The sequence below is a fragment of the Onychostruthus taczanowskii genome, unplaced genomic scaffold (genome assembly GCF_017590055.1).
Source record: "Onychostruthus taczanowskii isolate IOZ18803 unplaced genomic scaffold, ASM1759005v1 scaffold23, whole genome shotgun sequence".
Taxonomy (NCBI): Eukaryota; Metazoa; Chordata; class Aves; order Passeriformes; family Passeridae; genus Onychostruthus; species Onychostruthus taczanowskii.
In genome coordinates this window covers 9,641,077-9,662,012 of record NW_024499573.1, presented here as the reverse complement: position 1 = coordinate 9,662,012, position 20,936 = coordinate 9,641,077, and the positions used below count along the sequence as shown (strand labels likewise).

Below are 20,936 nucleotides of genomic sequence, written 5' to 3'. Positions count from 1 at the left end.
TGGATGAAAGCCTCCTGGAAAACCAAGCAATAGTTATTTAATGATGTCCTAATGCTTGCCCAGGCTGTAGCCTCTGTGTTTCAATTCAAAAATTTCTAAATGTCCACCAGAAGAATTTTGCTGGCTCTAAAGCTCACAGACTGTTGGCTTGTTGACAACGTCCTAAAATGTTTTAAAAGGACTGAGAGCTGCAATCCAGTTTGAGAGGAGACAAGGCACTGCCTGTTACTTTTCTGGGTGTGATACAAGTATCTCTGTCAACAGGACACTGCTTTTAAAGGAAAGAACATGAGAACATATATTCTGTATGCAAAAGAATACTGGTATAAGGGCTATGCCAGAACAGCAGCAAACAGTATTTGCTGGCTGAGGATTAGCCTTTCTTTAGAATGTCATGCATAGCAGTCAATGTAAGATTTGTTATTTTTGTGCTCTACAAAATTTTAGTGTGTGGTTAAATGTTTATTTACTGGGAAAATGGATGTAGTCTGTATGAAAGATAGCTGGAAGCGTGTTAAAATCTCAGTGCCAGGTTCACTTTGCCTCTTACAAAGACACTTTCCCTTGAACACAATAAGTACTGTGGCTGAGTAATTTAATTTTCAGTCTTCTAAGCCAGATGTCTGAAATAAAAAGTCTTATTTCTAGACTTCATTTGCAATTGCCATAATACTTCCTTTCTAGTAGGATCTTCTAAAAATAATAAATATTCAATGATGTTCTAGATATCTTCCATTATAAAATCGTTGGTTTTTTTTGCCCTGGTGAACAAATCCATTGTAGAGTTTAATGAAGTCATGCATGAACTCTTGGTCAGTAGGAATGGCAGTACCATATAAAATTATGCCTTTATTTGATGGAACTCTTACACTTTTTAAAACAGTTACACACCTCAGTAGAAATACATGAAAATGAAGATAGTGCTGATCTTGTGTCCCCATATGTATCAGGTTGTCATGTGCAGCACTGATGTGCTTTTTCACTGTATTGGAAAATAATTTTTTTAACCTTGAAAATTATTTCTGTTGTGGACTATGAATATGTTTACCTGTTTAAGGTATATTTACTTGTGTACAATGACTGAGCGATATTTATTTTTATGATTACCTCAACTTTTAAATTATTTTTTTTTCTGTTTGCAGGGGATTCACTGTAAAAGCAAACCTTCTGGTGAGTATACATAATTTACATTTTTACTGTGTTTGTTTTTAAAGATAATTTATTAAAGATATTAAATCCATTAAATCCATTAAATCCATAGTGACATCAGATCACTGTCATGACAGGATATTTACCACCATTTATTTAATAAAAAAACATTGGAAATTGGTAGGTTTTGATAAATATTAGGTTAATCATGACAATTACTTTATAGTTTTCCTTACCACAGGGAAGGAAAGAGAGTTTGCTAAGTCATTTTACATGTTTTTATTGCTTCTACTCTTTATTGGTATTGCCTATAGTAATAATACAGGGCTTGAGTGACCCGACCTCTGAAGCCTCCATCAGTCACTGCTCCAGGGCACACACTCATTTGCAGGGGAGTACGAGGCAGCTGCCAAGCAAACACTCCCCCTGAGAGGACAGTGGCAGTCCTGCATGAGAGGCCAGTGATAATCCCCACTGAAGGGACAGTCCTAGTCCCCACTCAGAGGACAGTCAACCTCCCCTGAGAGGATCATCCTAGCTGGAGGCTCAGCTCTGAGCACTGCTGGTCTCCAGAGTGCCTTTCCTGAATCCACGTGCCAATGAGTGCATAGACACAGCTGGCACAAATCCTTACTTGGAATGCATGGTAGTTATGGGATTGTGTTGTGATGGAGAGAAAGAATATGCGTATGGAAGGGATGCAGTTAAAAGTTCCACCAGAAAAAATCTATAGTCTTCTGCCAGTAAGCAGAGTGAACCTTTGGTGGCTGGTTCAGGGGGTGTAAATGAATCTTGTTGGGATTAGGCAGCTGAGCTGGTAGTTGCACAAACTGTGTGGAAGGTAGAAGAAGAAACAGGGGTGTTGACCCTTGCTAGCTGAAGCATGCTTTTACATCCTTGAACAGTCCAGGCTGAGAAAATCAAGCCTTTCAGCCTGTTCTCAAAGGGAAGAACACCCATAATTCTGTTGATTATGAGTTAAAATCTTTGCTGGGTGTTACACAAATGCAGATCTAGATAGTGGAGAATCCCAGGTGCCATGAGGTGGTGATTCATTCCAGCTGTTTTAGGACAAGGGGATTTCTATGCTGGGAGAGAGGCAGAGGGGATGTCACTCTGTGTTGACTGCCAGAGCTGCTCAGAGCATAGACACAGCCTGGCTGAGGTTGGAAGGGACCTCTGGGAGCCATCAGGTTCAACCCCTGATGCAGGGTCGTGCAGATGATGCGCATCAGATAAGCTAGATGTTTCAGATGTTTCACTCACCTGGAAGGGCACTGAAGGGTTTGTAAACTAAAGATCCATATCTTTGAAGATGATGTACATGAAGCTGGTTGTAGGTTTTTCAGTGCTGTCTGAAAAAACTTATCAGCTCTCTTCAACACAAGTAACATGTAGGATGACTCAGCCTTAGAGGGGTGATGAAAAAGCATTTTTTGTCTTCATCCTAATTCACTTGTGCAACAGTGGGTGTATAAGTAAGTGTTTGCATGCTTCTTTTTCTATATTATTTTTTAAAATTGTTTGTTATTTGAGATAAAATTACCTTAAAAGACCTTAACTATATAGTAGAGGACTTTTGCAGTAGTAATTTCTTTTAGCAGCAACAAAAAGATATTTCCTAAAATTTGCAACCACCACCTCAGTAGTATTTGGCAGTGTGACTTTGCCTTCCTCCTCCTGTTCTTCTACACTATTAGGTAGCACATAAGAACTATTGTAGTATTTGAAATTCACTGTAATATATCCATACATGGATATCAAAGTACCAATGATTTAAAAAAAATACATTTTCAGAAAATGTATTTGGCACAGTAAATCACAGTATTGTTCAATATCTCTAAAAGTTTGAAAAGTTTTCTGAACACACAGCCATGAAACCCTTTTAATTTACTGTGCATTGCAATCTCTTGTGAAAGAGAGGCTGTCAGTCTAAAATTTAATCAATTTCATAATTGCTGTAAGTACTAACAAGTAGTGAATTTTGGTACTTATTAACTGAAATGCACCATGTGGTTATTGTAGGACACATATCTACTTTGCTGATGAATTTTGTTGACTCATCCTAATGAACAGATTCAGCAGATACTGTGGTAAATCATATGCAAATAGGTTTGAAATACTACTGTAATTTATACTCATGGAATGATGTGCCAGTGAAGCAATTCTAGTAGGCTTTAGAGTTGTTCACAGATTTAGCACTGTCAGTATCCTTAAGTAGCTCAGATTCTTACAATACTTGTAGGGAAGATATATCAGATAAAAAACCAGTTAGGATTTTCTATTGGGTCTTGTCCCAGTCTTGTTATTAATAGGTTTTCTCTGCCTTTTTTTTTTACGCTCTTCTCCAATTCCATCTTCTTACCTGAGGCTTCAAATTATCCATCTGTTCATTTCTATTGTGTATCCATTGCTCAGCTCTGGCTTCTATTATCCAACTGTACATAAGGTGTGATTTGCTGTCGTGACAGTTCTATGTTGATTGCTGCATCATCAGATTAAACAAATTATCTGCTGTGGTTGAGCTGATGGCAAAAGTACAAGAAAATGTCTACATGCTGAATAATAAGCCTTGGTTTCTTTATGCCTGGGCTTATATGTGCCCATAATTAAGGAACCTTTTATTAAAGCAACAATCCCTCTCTCATGTAGGGCTAATTACAGCTATTATTCATAAACAGAAACTTTAGGTATGATTTACCCAACAGATGGTTTGTGTAGCAAGATGTATCTTTATGTCTTCTGGGATATAGATAAAACTACTTGTGTGAAAAGGAAAATGGGGTGTGTTCCAGAAGAAAATATCTTAAGGGGGGATTAAAAGATGATAAAGTAGGAGTTTACTGAAGAATTAGTCAGAAATGAGTCTCATACTGTCATGATTTATACAGCAAAAATTATTTTCTGTCAGGTCATCCTTGTATCATGTATTTACTGTAATCCAATGCTAGTATCCTCATGCATGGTGTGATCCATTTAAATTATTATTAATGAGTTTTGCAGCATGTTTTGCAATTCTCAAAATCTATCATAAAATTAATGGAAAAAAATCCAAAGCGGAAGAGTAATTTGATTTTATTCAATGCATTACATAGTTGTTCTCAGTTTGAAGGTAGAAACCGTGATCAAGGAGAACAGTGTCCCTGCTGATGGGACAGCAGGGTGTTTGTGCATCTGTCTGATGCAGATCCAGTGTCAGTAATGCACCCAGGTTGACTTAGAATTCCCCTAAGATAGTTCCAACCCTGGCACATCTGAGGATATCATACCACAGGCTGTAACAGCTAAGGAGAAAATTCAGCTAAGTTATGACTGCTTCCTCCCCCTACCCCATAAAAAATGAGGTCAAATACACCCAAACAGAATGCTTTGTAAAGACCTGTCCACTTTGAATATCTATCTATCTATCTATCTATCTATCTATCTATCTATCTATCTATCTATCTACATACATATGTCTACATACATTGCCCTCCCCTTAAATGATTTCTATGCAGACATGGCAACAGGTGAGGTTATAAGCCTGGATCAAGAAATTTACACCAATAACCAAACCTTAATCAGAAGCAGTTACTCCCAGATACCACTGTCTATCCACAACTGCATCTCATACAATGCAGTCAGGAAAAAATATTTTTGAGCAAAGAGCTCAAGCTGATCATCACTTATCACATTATTAGTAATAATTATCAAGCAATTCTGCAATATGATAAACTCCCAGTTAGTTGTGGGTGGATTAATTGTGCAATAACTTTCCATCCTGAGATATCTTCAGGATTATTACACCACCCATTCTTGGAACAGGGAATACAATGTTCATATCCAGCTGCTGTGCACTGTACTTCTGAGGGCTGTCTAATCTCTGTGGAAATGTTTATAAATTCTTCAAAAGTCAAGGTACTCCAACTGCTTATGTGTGTATTTTGAGTGATCCATGTTTTTTTCATTAGTTTGCACAAATTGTCTTTGCTTGTCAGTATTTCTTTGGATAATTCAGAGTTGACCTACTGCCAGTTGAGGTAAAGTGTTCTTGTTTTCCCATGCTTTTCCACTTGGTTCATATCAGCATGTCCTGTTGCCTCCAAAATAAGCTCAGTGGCACAAAACCAGGCTAACAGAGTGGAGATTTGGGTGTGAAGGGTTTGTCTCTTCTGACTGTGTATGTGATATGTATCTCACAGGACTTACTTCTCCTGATACCAGGTGTGAGGGCACTTAAGGCCTAACAGATTTAACAGATTTAAGTGAAGGTGCCACATTTATGTCAGTCTGTCTTCACATCCTGCAGTATCAGTATCTGATCTTTGACAATGGCTTTCAGCTGCAACTGGACACTGGGAAAATGAAGATCTCATAGGATAGGAAGAAGTCCTGTTCAGGTTAATACACTTTCAGTCTTTGAGCACTTTCCTTCACTGGAAGGGTTGGAAGGATAGATAAGGATAAGCTTTGTCTTTCCTTCTTCACCATACCTTTCCTCCCTGAGATCTGTGGATGTGTCTTCCATGTGAGTCAATGAGCATCCACACGTGACAACAGTTCTTGGCTTGACATTGATGTGCCCTTTCCTGATGATTCCATTAAGAGTGCTATCCTGAATTTTATGGCAAGCACAGTGTTGTGGCATGTCTGTTTCATACTTCCATACCTTTTGCCATACTTGATAACTCCTTCTAGGAGCATTTTGAACAGCTGAATTATATGAATCAATTCTTTTTTTGTTTTGTTTTGTTTTGTTTTTGTTCTAGCCTCTCACCGGGGGAAGGACAAAGTATTGGTCAATACAATACATTTTTTTTTACTTGGGTGTTTTTAACTTTCATGCTGTCTATGAAAAGAGAGAAGGCTAGGAAATATTTCAAAGAAATAGTAGTTACAGCTAAAAAGAGCTGTGCTGCATTGCATACCACAAAGCCAAGGGACAAAACCTGGTTATCTGTTCTGATAGTCTCTTGAATTACTAGTTTCTGGGACAATAAACAATGGATGTGAAGTAGAGAAGCCTAAAGAATGCATTGGGGATTAAATCCACTGCACCAACATAAATTCATAAATAAAGACCTGATTTCTGTGTAGGGCAGACTGAGAAGTAGAAAGAGATGAAATATGCTAACTGATGAGGTTTGGGGCCTTAAGACTATTTTTTCCTTTTTTCCTAGCCTACAGTTTTAGCTCTGCAAACCCATTTCCTACGGCTTTGGAATGACTAAATTTACAGAGGGAAATAGAAGAAGATGTAGTAGCTGTGTTCTGTGGATTGGCCTATGGATTACTGTGTTCTGTGTCTTGAAGAAGGCCTGGATAATATTTATTCTGCTCTTGCTGTTCTGGTCTAAAGCAGAAGGAAATCCTGTAGGTGTAAAGTACTCTTCCATGACTAGGAATGCAATGGTGCCCTCTTGTGTGAAAGTGAAATTTTAACAGCAATGGAAACCATCAGAAAGTCCTAAAATTAAAGTACTATTATGAGAGTGCTCACATATACAGGTAATGGTTTTGAAAAAAGTTTATATAAACTATTAGTTTAGTCATGATCGAGCAGATCGAATTAATTAGAACCAGCATTAGTCGAGGTGTGTTCTGCTAACCTTAGTTTTTAGAAGTGATTGCTTCCTCTTGTGGGTTAACATTTCCCTAAGCCTAGAAATTTATCCCAGCCTCCTAATTAGCCATGTTTGTTGCGTGAAAATTTCAGGTAAAGTACTGGCTTTGCTGGTCACTTTCTTACTGATTTCAGGAGAGCAGGAACTTCCCCTGTGGTGCTTGCTCTCCCCCGGACATCCTGTGTGCAATGAGTTTTTTCTGCCCTTATGTTTGCATTTGCAGGTGGCATTTTTAACAGCTTCTGCCATGATGCTCCTGCATCTTTGTCTTCTATGGTACTGAAAAGCATGAAGATCTCAACAGTGATGAAATGTGTCCAAGGAAGCCCATGCTCTCTTCATTTAAACATTAAAGGAACACTGAGTCTGGATGGTAGGAATCAGCTTTGCTACTGAGCCCTTTCTGTTCACTTTCTGTTTATGGCCATTCAGCCAAAATTTGTTCCATATTGTAATATTTGGGACCAAGCTGTTTTCATGTCATGTTCTCAGAAATATATTTTTGTGAAAGCATTTTGCTACAAAACAGGATGAAGCTGTGACCCTTCTCAAGTGAATGAGAACTGAGATAATGAAATCTGCCTTCCAACATAACATATCTAACTTGTCCTCTGCCAGTGCCCCAAGCACACAGCTGCCCTTTTCTTTCTTGCTCTGCCATCCATGCACACACACAAATTCTGTCTGCTCTGACAATCTGGACATGAGTGACTGCCTCTACAGAAGGAGAAACAGTTTATTCATCTGAAGTCACAGTTCTGCACTACAAGAAAATGAAAGTACATGAACTTCCTGTGCATAGTCTATTTTTACCTTGCCATTTGTGTGCTTCATATGTCACCATACAGATAATTCTTAGTTGCTTCACTCAGAGTTAATAGGTTTATTTTAAAATTTGGTAATTAAAGCTTCATTTATAGCAATTTGTCTTAAATCCTTGTTCCTACTCCTATGTGTGAGTTATATATAATGTTTCTTTTTAGACAGAGATACATGTGCCTTTCACTTAGAAGGAAAGCTTATGATATGGTGCATTTTAATCTATGTTTTTGATCTTCTTAAAGATGCTTAAATTATATTTTTGCAATCTGTTCCTAACTAATTTCAGAGAATGTCCGTGGGCTGGAAATATGTTCTTTTTCACTGGACACACAGCAATCTCAATGCATAAATGTGAGACTCACTAGGAAAAAAAGCAAGATGCTTAATGGAAAGAAGGTAAACTCCTTTTTGGGGGGGAGTAATTTTTCATTTAAACGTTTACAAGACTTTGGAAAAAAATTATTTTGCATCTCTCTTATTTTTTTCTTATTGACTTTGTGGAAAACTACAATGAAATATACGCTTCAGCACAGCCAAATGAAACTCCACAACAAAATTCCCCTTTACAACATATAAATTCAATTTTCCACCATCTTTGTACTCATTCTGCTTACCTTTTGACAAGGGAAGATGTCTCTGCAGAGCCTAATTTTCATACCAGTCTTGCTACCTTTCTTTTTGTGCCCTCCAAATTGTGTGGAAGCTTTTCTGACTCCAGTGTCTAGTAAGAGCAATGCTACAGAGATTTTAAGTGCATATTACTTCAGTCAAACCATGTCAGTGGAGTTTAGACATCTAGAAGACAGACAGGTGCCTGAGCACTTGTGCTCATCTGTCCTAAGCCCTTTTAAGGGGCAGTATCTGTTCAGGGGAAGTATTTGTTGCTAAAATTTGCAGCTGAGGAAAAAAAGAACCACCCTTGACCAACTGTTGGAAAGGCACGGATTTTTGCAGTTACTGGTGGATAAGGGTTACTAATCCTGTACACAATGTGTTGCTTCATGTGCTCTGTACAATGTTACACTGATTGCACATGTGGAGCAAAGTTCTCCCGAACTGCAGCTGCAGTTTGCACTTGGTGTGTCTTGGTGATGGAACATCCATCCCCTTGGCAATGCAGGGCCACCACTCAGCAACCAGCAGCTTTTAGAGTAAGGCAAGTTTATAGGCAAGAATCATCAAACATATTTACTGAAATTTTTCTGGTTTTGGTTCAGTGACTAAAATGGTGACATAAGACATCTTGTACCCTCCAAATGCCTTTTACCAAATAGGAGACTATCCAACATGAAAACCTACAAGGAATTTAATAGTTATCTGATAGCAGTGAGGGAATGACCTGCTACAGCTTGACCTCAACTTTTGTTTTTTAAATTACTTTCTGTCTCATAAACTGTTATTGTAATTAATACATTTTTTGAAGTTACCATTAAATATTTAAACAGACTTGTTTTCCATTCTGCAAATGTTTGTGCTTGTAAAATGGGTATAGACTGGGGCTTTTGACTTTTTTATGCTTTTAGGATTATTTGATATCTTGTAGTTATCTGGATTTCTAAAAGTGAAGATGATAGCAACATCCTGGATTAGAAATAATGATACTCTTTGAAATCCTTTTATTAAGTCATATCTGCTACTTTTACATTCCTGCTCCTACCTTATTGACTGCTTAATGCTGATTTCAAATTAAATATACCTGAACAAAGAGTATTTCTTTCTTAAATATCTTAACCAAAAGTTTTTCTGTATCGGGAAGTCATGCGTGAACTCAGTTTTATCAATGTTTTAAACAGGTACAGGTACAGTTCAATTGCATTGAAGTCAATGTAGCACAACACATCTATGTGACCATGAAAACTGTACCATATTACTGTGAAGTCAAGCTGAGTCAGCAATACTATGTTGAAGGTAGGAAACATCTTAAATCAGATGCTATTCAAGAAATATATTGTAAAATAAAAAAACCCCAAACCAACCAACCAACCAACCAAACAAAACCCTGAAAGGCAAAAGCACATCCAAATCACATTCTGGGATATGGCCTGACACACTGACCTAACTGATGGTAGATCATGTATGCCAGGACCACTCTTAGTTTACATTTCAGTGACTTTTTTTGTTAGCAAGTAAAGGTCTCGACTTGATACAAAACCCAGAGTTTATGTCTAAAGGTATGTGGAAAACTGAATTTACACTATGCATTTGTCCCTGTCGCCCTTCTCGTGCTTGGCACGTGCTCTTTCTGTGCCTGCAGGTTCAGCCCTGCCTGCTCTCTGTGCCTCAGATAGACCTTCTGCTTCTCTGCATGGGTGGCCCAGGCGTGGCTTCAGAAGCTGAGGAAAGCTTAATAAGAAAGCTTAATAAGAAATGTATTTTTACTTTCGTTAACTAGGTGTTCTATGGCCTGTTTACATGTAACAGAAAAAGATTACGTAGCATTTTTCTATGTTTTTGGGGTGAAGTGCCCACGATTTTTTTAGAAATTATGCCATGTGCATACAAAAATAGATTCAGCACTGTGGTCCAATCAAGATGCAGTGTGGCCAGAGAAGGAAAAAGCAAAAAATTACTTGAGACCCCTTGTTCAATCCCAGGCTGGGATTGTCCTGCCTTCCCATCTCCAGAGCCCATGGATGGGTGGTTCTTGTCCTTGCCCCTTGGTACAGTGTCATCCCTGCTGTATGGTTTGACACTTGGGTACAAGTAAGGCCTTTTTGTGCTTAAAAAGCCTTTAATTTTCTTATCAGTCTGCTTGACTATTGTTGTATATAAGTACTTTGTGAACAAAGAGGGGCGGAAACAAGGTTTCATGAAGCCCAGTTTTAAGACACAGTGGTGAGTGAACAAATGAAAATAAGAAATACTTCTTGGTGGAAAAGAAGTACTTCTGGGGAAATTAGAGTAATGTGCTGCTCCAATACTGTGTTATGTAAGGAGGGGTGAAAGCAACACATGAAAAGTTGTTTTAATGTTCTTAGGAGTTAAGTTGTGGAGATAAAAATACCAGATATTCTGAAAGTGCTGCCCGGCTTCTAATTCTGGTAAGCTCCCTAGGGGCTAGGTAGGGTATTTCTTTCTAAGGCTGGGGTCAGAATAGCAAAAAACCAGAATTATTGGTAACAGAGAAATGAGCCTGGTAAACAACAGGAGTTGATTTTCGAGGAAAAAGTAACAAAAATTAATATTATTACTCAAATTATTGTTACATTCTAGGTAAAGAGGTGTGGTGCTATATCCTCAGCTGCAGCCTCAACTGCTGATGAGGTTCCCCAGTAAAAACCCCAGACAGGGGAGAGAGGTCCTTAAGGCATATTGTCATATAATCTCTGTGTGTGGGAAGAGTACTTATCTTTTTTGCAGTTTATCTAAAAATGTATGCAAGCCTGCCCCTAAAAAGAGGGATGAGAGAGGTTTCCTGTTGGGAATCTATGGGATAATTTGACAGTTTGTTTACACAGTTGTGTGAATAAAGCAGCACTGAAACAGACTCTGCCTTCTACCTTGCAGATTGCAGAAACAGTGATGTGGGAAAATATATTCCAGCTTGTTTGGGTGAGCTGATCTTCTATGCAACTTAGAGCTGTGAGATATTTCTGGTGACCTATACAATGACATGTTTTCATACTTAAGTGAGCAGGGAGAAAAAATTATGATTTCCAACTGTCACTACTTATAATTACCATGTAGTTGATAGGTAATGTTCTGGAAATGTATTTCTAGGTATTTCTATTGAAATGGTACTTGGCAATGTTCTGGAAGTATATTTCTATTGTAAATGCTACATGGGAGGTAAAGGTTTTGATATTCTATTTGATTTCTGAGCTTTTGGGAATAGATTTGTGTTCTTTTAGTGCACTTTGGATTGCTGGTTTTATGTTTTGTGTTATTGACAGACCTCATAAATAGATTGAAATTGATTTGCCAAACTGCTATACTGCTTTTGGCATACCTGTGAATATATGTATAAAATATATTCCTTCCTCATATTACACTTGTCTATCATAGTTGCATATTCTTACATTCTCTATGTAAGAAAATTACAGTCTTGGGATAATCAGCCCTTATAGCAGTATTAATATGTATATTTCAAATATTTGTGCATAAACTACATAAGATTCCAAGTACTAAGGTTGAGGTAGAATTGGCAAGTGTCTTGGGCTCTCAGTATTACAAGTGCTAGGCTAAATAATGTTGAATGAAAATTATGTCTCATAAAAAAAAAGAGGATTATTAGGGTATAAAGTAATAATAATTTCAAATAATCTAGGTAAGATTCTATAGATGTTGAGTTTCATCTCCATCAAATGATGAAATATATTCTGTACCTTTTATAAATACATAAAATGGAAATAATAAAGTTATAAAGAAACAGATGTAATAATTTCATGCTTGATTTTATTCTTTTTCCAGCTGGAAAGTTAGACTATAATTTGGACAGGGCAAAGAAAATTGTAACAGTGAATGTATCCAACTTTCCCCGAGATCAAGATTATTACGTTCGCCTGTGCCATAAATGGTTTACCTGTGAAGATGCTGGGGCATTTGCTGTGGTGAGCTAAACTCACGGTGCTTTGGGGAACTGGGGAGGGTGCCTTGCAGGTGGCAATGCTCATTGAGGTTATAGTTACAGGAAATGCTATCTATGTCTATATCTATAGCTATATTATCTGTATCAGCTACATAATCTATATCTGTATCTATCTATATAATCTCTGTCTATGTTCATCTATATCATCTATATCTATATCTATAATTTATTAAAAGCATTTTACTGTCCTGGATTTATGACCATCTTTTTCATTTCAGATAAAAGGAAAGGAATCTTTTAAATCCGTTTCTCTGAAATATTCTCAGCTACTCCCTTGTCTTTGCATTGAGGTAATACAGTCTGGAATTTGGTATTTATTTGCGTTTCTGTTAAAATAAATTTTATCAGGCATTTGTGCTAAGAAAGGAGGAAAAACCTGAAGAAAAAGGCTCCAGACCCAAGTTTTTGACTAAGGCTTTTTTTGACCTTAGAATCACATAAATGTAAGGAAGAGAGTTTTTAGGAAATGCTAATTAAAACATGGCAATCAGAAGAAAATGGGATAAAATTTACAATAATTCATGGAATATGTTGTGTAATATTATTTTGACTGATTTTTAATAGACAATTGAAAGACAGAAGACATAATCAGACTGAATGTCAGCAGCATTTGATATAGTATTGCATGAGAAACTAAAACAGGAATTGAGGAAACTGAGAGCGAGAGCAAGATTTAAGTGGTACATAATACCTGGCTGCAGGGCTAACTCAGCAACTCCTGTTGGATGCGCCTGTGCTGGTAGGGAGGTTATTTAAGGATGACACTTAGAGTCATTCTCACATAAATATTTCCATCAATGACATGGGGACAAAAATGCAGGAATGTATAATGGGATTTGCTGGAATAATCCCATATTGCTATAATCAAAATGGAAGAGGGTCAGGGTGATTGGAAGAGACTAGAGATCTTCATATGTGGCATAATTGAAGGATGATGAAGTGTAAAGTGGGAAGTGCAAGTTCATGCATTTGCTCTGACAAAAAGATTTCTTGCTGTAAGATGTGAGTCCTCATTTAGAAATAACAGTGGAAGAAAAAAGATCTGGGTGAAATAGTTGATCACAGGGTGATTAACTAGCTGGCTTCCATGATGTCTACATGTAAACATGAACAAAAGTCTAGTGAGTTAGATTATTCCAAGCTAACAGGAAAGTATGGGCAAGGTCTTCCTTGAAATGCTGTAAGGAATTCTTGTATCCATATTCAAGAAAGATTAATTGAAAAGGAAAATGCACATAAAAGATCTGCAGTGACTGGGGAATGCAGAGGCTGTTTTACAAAGGAGATTCAAATACCATCTTTCCATTAGCCTGGTAAAACACATGCAAATATAGACCAGAAGGGTCACTTATAAGGAAAAATAAGATATGTTTTAAAAAAAAGCCATTCTTGCAATGAGAATGAAGGTGGATAAACTTCATTCCATGAAGTTTATCAGGATAGTTATAGATTTCAGGATATATATTCAGGATAGTTACAGATTTCTATGAAAACCTGAGAAGTGAGATTTTGGAATGTCTTTCATACAAGGAATAAAAGATCCCAAACAAATTTAAAATTATCCTGATAACACAGAAAGATGCTATGTGAACCTAGTTTTCTCACTGAATTTTGGGGTTGGATTTACCTTGCAGATTAAGATATCTAAATGTAGATAACCAGATATAGATATCTACATTTGAATTAGGTGAACAAACTCTTAAAGTCAATGGAGATCTAATTAATGCAGTCAGTTAGTCAACTGACCAAAGGTAGATGGCCTATCCTTTTGGGATGTGCTGGACTGCATTGTAGATTCCACTGGCTGCAATGGCTAGGTCTTCATGAGGCTACTGTGATAGTAATTTGGGCACTTTAGTGACACTTAGATGTGTACATTGTGGGACCTAAAATCACATACCTAAATAGGCAAGCTGAACCACAAAGTCTTGTCAAAGCCTAGGGAATTTTTTCATTCCACTCTGAAAATATGAGGTCACTAGAAAAATTTCATTTCTCTCAGTGCATACACAGAAAATACTGCAATAGGATTGCTAAGCAAACAGATGGGAACTCCAAATAAGAGAAACATTTGCACATAGATCTAAATAAATAGGGCATAGCAGCAGCCATGCATGTATACTTGAAGACTGGGTTAAGTGTTAGTCTTCAGATTTTAAGGATGCATCCTTTACCATTGCCCAGGCCAGAAGATCTTATATTATGATTACTGAATGTTTTGTTTTCCCTAGAATGTAATGACACTGTAAGAAACTTAATAAAAATCAAATTAGAAGATTTTCTAAATGAAATTGAACCAAATATATGACTTAGAAATAGTAGAAATATAGTGTTAGAAGGGATCACATTAGTTCAATGCCCCTACTGATGAACAACAAAATTAAAAAATAGTGCAAAACTTCTTTTAAAAAAATTACTCTCAAAGCTTTCTAACAAACATAGTGTCCTTATCTTTGGTGGAAAAAATTCTGTCACATTCTACCAGAAATGTTAAAAACATGTGTCTGACAACCTCTAACTGATGTCCACTGTTTGCTTGTAGGGCTGGCTGGCACTTCCAGATGCTAGGAGAATACAACTTTGCCCCTTTGAAAATGGCAAGTACTGTGTGCTTACTCTTTATAGGAGTGACTTTCAGTGGCTCCATTAGTATGCCACAGTTTAAATTAATCTGCATTGAAAATAATGTATTGCAAATCTTCAAGGAAATAATCATATTGGTTTGTTTTACTGTGGGTAGATGAAATAACTTTCAGACCAAATAGTTCACCAAGTTTATGCCAACAAAAACACTAAGTAACTTTCCAGTAATTTCCCACATTTTCTTAAGTGACATGCAAACTGAGCAGAAGGAATAAAAGATCAGATTAGAAATCGTGTGATAAGAGGGCTTCAGGGAGATATTTGAGGGTGTCCAATACCCAACTTAAAAGAGGGAGCAAGGAGTTGAAAAGGGAGACAGTTAACTATATATGAGTTCTATGTTTAACAGGGAATTATTCACTCAAATATTCCAGCAAGATCAGAAATTGGTCTGAGATGACAGCTCAGAAACAAACAGAAAAAAGGAAAAAGAAATTGTCTTATTTGCACACATATGAAAGTAATTTTTTTACCAGACAAATAGAAAAAAGTGTGGCCTAAAAAGTGTTTTATTGTGTGAAGTCCAAGATTTTGGTTTAAAGCACATGTAGAGATACCAGACTTATTAACTGTGTTGATCCCTGTCTGGATATTTTGAATAATGTTTTCCCTCTCTCTTTGTGCACAGATACACAGGTGCTATGGGACAATATTGTTTATAACCCATCAACACAAACCCTTGCCTGGGAGCCAGCCTGTCCTGTCCTTGTCATGGTTAACCTATGCAGGTTCACCAAGTCGAATGACCATTGTGAAGATATAGAAAAATCTTTCAAAAATTCTTCTGAGAAAGTAAGAGCTGTGTGGATTTATTCAGACTGTGAGATTGAAAGGCACCACCAAAGGCATAATGTGAAGAGCTAGACTTTGGAAAAAGAGCAGTTGCAAATTCCTCTCTTCTTCTCTGATACTTAGAACTATTCATAATCACAGTCTGTCCTTGCACACTAATCACATGATTTATTCAAAATAGTCACTGACTCATTATAAAGAAATAAAAAGTGGAGATGACTGGGCAGCTGGTAATGTTTGCTAAATTCTTTGGGGTAAATAGGATCTGCTTTTTATTTATAGATTCCCTTAAAAGTAAGGGGACAGACACACTGTGAGGACAACTCTTCTCATCTGTAGATAGGCGTAGTAGGTTGGAGGGATTTCTCTCTGATGGTACCACCTTCTTTTTACTGCCACAAGAGTCTCTTGTGATTAGATCAGATTTAGATATTTAACATTTAGACACCAGAAATGTAAACTAGATGAAGCTAAATCTCTTTACATATTTCTGGAGAAATAACAGTACTCTGGTAGGGCACAAATGTTTTGTAATTAAGATCTTCCTGAAGTGCCTTCCTCAACCTGGTCCATTGTCTCGAAATTGTGGGTGCTGAAATATTGTGTCCCTTCATTCTTCCAGCACTTATTTTCTCAAGTTGAGAAAGGTTTTCAAATGTATATGTCTTGAATGGCTTAACACTTCAATCTGACATCTGATGATACTGAATGCTCTGGCTTTTTGAGGTTCATTAGAATTCATTTTATCATGAAAAGTAAGTTTCAGGTTCGCCTGATTGTGGAGAGAAGGCAGTAAACTTAAAGTAACAATAGAAAAGGCAACACAAGAGATTAATTCTGAAACTTTTGGATTAATATTATTATTCTGATGACACGATTGGGGAGGGGGTGGGGCTGACTCAAGACTGTCAAATGCTTTTGTGATTAGGAGCTCCTGGCCAAGCCTTTAGTGATTGTTCAGATTCATCATTTATGAGTTCCAACAAAGCTTTGATCTTGAAAAAACAGATTAATTTAATTCTAGATGTGAGTGATCCCTGTGGGATTATTCATCTGCTGGCAACAAGTACAATTCATTGCTTGCAGGAGAGAAAAGGGGAAAAAATCCAAAATAAGACTAAAATGGGGTCTGGCTGGTAATGGTTGTATTTGTCACCAGAACAGAAACCAAACTTATTACAGAGTACGAGTGTTTTTTTGTATTTACTGATTGCATTTAATGACTGAACATTAATATTAATCATAGAACCATAGAGTATCCTGAGCTGGAAGGGCCCCACAGTGATCATCAACATTCATGGATAGAATGGATTCTCTTTTTTTTTTTTTTTTTTTCTCCTCATTTATTCTGACAAGTTTGATATTGAATTTGGTTAATTTGTTGTACTGTAACCCTGAAAACCATCTCTGTAGTATGCTGGAAACTACTGCAGATTCCTCAGACAGGGCCAGCTGCCCTGCAAATCCAGACAAGGTCACACTCTGGTGCTATGCACATATTCTGACTTAGGCACAAAAGCTGCTTCACTCCTCTTTACTGAGGCTGGGCCTTTCTCTGTCCATGACAAAGCTGTCCCCAGGTTTGAGCAGACTCCTACAGAACCATCTCCTGGGACACTGTTGTTATGTTCTCAAAAGCAGTTACAGGAAGGAAATGTTTGGCTGTGTAGGGTGCTCAGTCACTTGAGCAACAGGGTTTATTTAAGTAGGAGCATGTGTATAGCAATATGTGTAGCTATTGTTTATATAAGACACCTCTAATATTGTTTATATAAGACAAGGCTCTTTGTGGTGAAGCCCTTGGTGGGTAAAAAACTGTTATTCAAGAAAACAACACTTTGTAGATTGCTTAAATGGATTTCTAAAATTCAGCCTACCTTTCACTGTTCTGAAATATGGGTATGGAAAATTCAAAGATTTCTCAACTGATGGTGGAATACTTCTGGATGTGTGTTTAAGTGTTCTGCTGAGTTGTTCATGAGTGGCAAATAAGGGGTTGAAACAAGTTGACTTTGTAATCAGAATTTTGCAGAAGTCACCACAGAATCAATTAATTTAGCTCTAATGGGTCAGTCTGACCATAAAAATGCTACATATTGCAGATGAAAAGAAACAAACTATTCAGTAATCCAAAGCAGCAGTTGTTTCCAACCATTTTATGTCATTAACTTCATGGGATGTTTATGAATTAAACAAACCAGTTGCCTTCACCAGTAATCAAGCCAGTAATCAAGCCATGACAATTTCAGTAGTTGATTTTATGAAACTAGCTAATAAAACTAGCTAATCTGAGTGCTCTGTCTTCCAGCAGGTTAAATATTTTCGTGTGGACACTCACCCAAGACTTTGTATGAAGGTAAAAGAATTTCTTTGTAAAATGCATATTAACTGCCCTTCTGTCTCTAAAATAAATCAGCTGCTGATGTTCTTTATGATCAATATTTTTGTTTCATAGCTCTGATAAATGGGAACTGAGAATGAAGGAAAAGTGAAGGATTAGATTAGAAGGTGATTGTTTTGAAGTGCAACAGCAATGATAGATAGGACACAGGTCAGATTGTTCCTTTTTGTCTGTTTAAGAAAAGCAGGAAAAAATGTTTTTGGTCAATGCAAATTCTGAAGAATGTGCTAAACTTAACATATAAAGCTTTTAATAGTAAATATTTGAAAATAAAATGATCAACACAGTACATTTAATGGAGAATCTCTTATTATTCTAGTTGAAAAAAAAAAAAGAGCCAAATAAGGCAAATACAGGCATATTATTGTTTTCTTTTAGATTACTTTTAAGTCAGTGGGACCAGATATTTCTGTAAAATATGCATGATTATAAATACCTGAAGAATTAGGGGATCTAATTTAAGTCAAATGTTGGAAGATACCATAAAGGAGGAAAGCTGTGAATTAATCTTCTGCAACTCTCTAACTTTCTGGAATGCCCTGATCATCACTAGTTGAATATTTTCCCACAGATTGAAATGGAAAATCTGGTTTTCATAACAGATTTCTCTGCTTTCAGTTTACAACCAAACGAGGATCTTGGATTAAATGCCCATTTGCTCATGGAGAATTTCCAGGTAAATACATATTTTAAAAATTGAATAACATTAGATTGTGGAAAATATTTAAATCACTAGATATGAGCTGTCTCTTAAGTGAGAAGTGTTCACAACACTGTAAATTGTAAACTAAGTCAAAGAGATTTGACAGCTTGTTACTTCTACGTATCCTCAGTAGAGATCTAGTGTTCATCAGTATAAAAAGTAATTTATAGGAATCAAAATAATTACTTGCATATCATTTGATAACACTTAAAAACACAAAAAGCTTTTATTTTAGGCATACATTTTAGAATATACTGTATGGTCCTTGTACATCTAAAAATAGGTATTTTCCCCTAATATCAGCCTGGAAAATGAGGATTGCTACAGCTGCAGAACAAATACAAGTTTTCTTCACATCCCGAACCAAGGCACAGTTCTCAGTGCTTGTGTGTAACAGGACGCAGATGGCTTCATGTGAATCTCTTGGGATGCACCATTCAGTCTCTGTGGTTTGTATATATTATTTCTTAAACATTGTAAGGCTTTTAAGCATACCTAACTTCATTCATTTATTATTCCATATATTGTACTGCAGCTTGAATCCATTAATAAACCATGTACATATTGGAACAATTACTGGAACATTTTAAAAGCATGTAGTTCTAAATCTGATCTCACACTGAAACAAGAAATAAATAAAGATCCTGAAGTCAAATGAGTCACATCAAATGATGTGACTATTGAGTGGAACTTTAATATTCTTTTAATGCCATTTTTTGTAGTGTGGTGTTTGTATTATGTATATAGCAAATGTTACTGTTAATATTTCATATATGGGTCACTGATATAGCTGACCTGGCAAATCACACATTATCAAATGTAAGACTTGAGGTGTCAATTCCTGATGAACTCTAAATGTCACAGCTGCCAATACAAACTCAACAAGCAAAAAGGGTTTGTTTTCAGCCAAATTATCTTTTTGAGCCAGCTGATTTTGTAGCTACACAACTGCTTCATCCAACAAAATGGGGACAGAGTGGGGAAGCATTATGGGAGGGTCAGATTTCAGTTTCAGGCAGCAGCTGGTCATGAGAGCCTCATTCCTCTCTTGCAACTTCGTCTATGTTCCAGACACTTTCAGTGCAGCACTCTGGTTTGCGCTTTGACCCTGCCTATCAGTTACCTTGTTGGCCCAAACTGTGATCTGCTGAGAGACACATCTGGAAAGTGAGGTCAAAGAGCAAAAGAGAGGCCATAGTATTATTTTTCAAACAGGAGGATATTAGCAGGATAGATCCCAGTAGCTACTAGGACCACCATGCTGAAAGACATCCATCTGGTTCAGCAGCCAGCTCCTCAGTACTCTTAGGTCCACTGCTACATATATGCTCCAGCTGTCTGCTTCACTGACCAGCTACTTGAGATGGCATATGATGAATTTTGAGAAATTTGAGAAATCTAGATATTGTGATTTGAATTGTTACTCCTGGCTACGCCTGTTGACTTCACTCCACTGTAGGGGGATGTGCTTTAGGACACACAAGCATAGCTCTCACATCTGTCCTCTCTGTAAGGTATATACCAGCTTTGTCACTATGCAGGGACAGAATGCAACTGTGCCTTTTTAAGGTTCTTGTGATTCTTCTAGTGAGGAGAGTGCACATACCAGGGCTTAGCTAATGACCAGGCAGTTATGAACAAGCATTTCTTAAACATAATGGGCTGGATCCTGAATGCTGAATTTGTTTTCTAATGAATCAATTTAGATTGTTTTTGCACCTCTGGTGCTGAATGTAACAGAACAGCTGATAAAAAAACACTCTTTTTGAGTTTTCCAACTCAGCTCAATCTGAGGACATGCATAAATGGAAGATAATAACTGTTCCTCTAGGAGATCCCAGATCATGGCAACAGGCCTGGGAAAAAACTGCTATCCTAATTAACACAAACAGAAAGGGCATTGGTGATAATATCAAGAGTCTATCCTCATGGGAAAAGCTGTCTGGAAAATGGTGTATTACTGGCAGAGATGGAGATCTGTATGGTAGAAGAGTTGTCACCACTCAGGGAAGGTTCCCTTCAGCTGGTCTATTTCACATGAAATCTTGGAGTTTATATTTTCTGGTTTTAAAGGTTCCCAGTGTGAATAGCTAAGTGAAAGGGGTAATGGTGGAGCACCAATAAATCACAGCTAGATATTTCATGAAGGCACTGATGCATTTAAAAATGCTGTTTTCTTCCCTTTGGTACAAAGCTGTTATGTCCTCTGCTACTGTGACAGAATGGGACCCCACA

The 20,936-nt window shown here is 37.1% G+C and overlaps 1 protein-coding gene across 1 annotated transcript in view; it reads left to right on the top strand.

The window, feature by feature from the left end:
• The window catches only part of IL17REL (interleukin 17 receptor E like), a 42,069-nt gene that overhangs the window by 16,748 nt on the left and 4,385 nt on the right, over positions 1-20,936 (top strand). The window contains exons 2-13 of the mRNA XM_041405326.1: positions 1,143-1,170; positions 6,976-7,125; positions 7,861-7,970; positions 9,368-9,482; positions 11,082-11,126; positions 11,985-12,124; positions 12,381-12,452; positions 14,705-14,759; positions 15,434-15,597; positions 17,906-17,953; positions 18,617-18,674; positions 19,005-19,150. Coding sequence (XP_041261260.1) covers positions 1,143-1,170; positions 6,976-7,125; positions 7,861-7,970; positions 9,368-9,482; positions 11,082-11,126; positions 11,985-12,124; positions 12,381-12,452; positions 14,705-14,759; positions 15,434-15,597; positions 17,906-17,953; positions 18,617-18,674; positions 19,005-19,150 — 1,131 coding nt within the window. The remainder of the gene's footprint in view (positions 1-1,142; positions 1,171-6,975; positions 7,126-7,860; positions 7,971-9,367; positions 9,483-11,081; positions 11,127-11,984; positions 12,125-12,380; positions 12,453-14,704; positions 14,760-15,433; positions 15,598-17,905; positions 17,954-18,616; positions 18,675-19,004; positions 19,151-20,936) is intronic.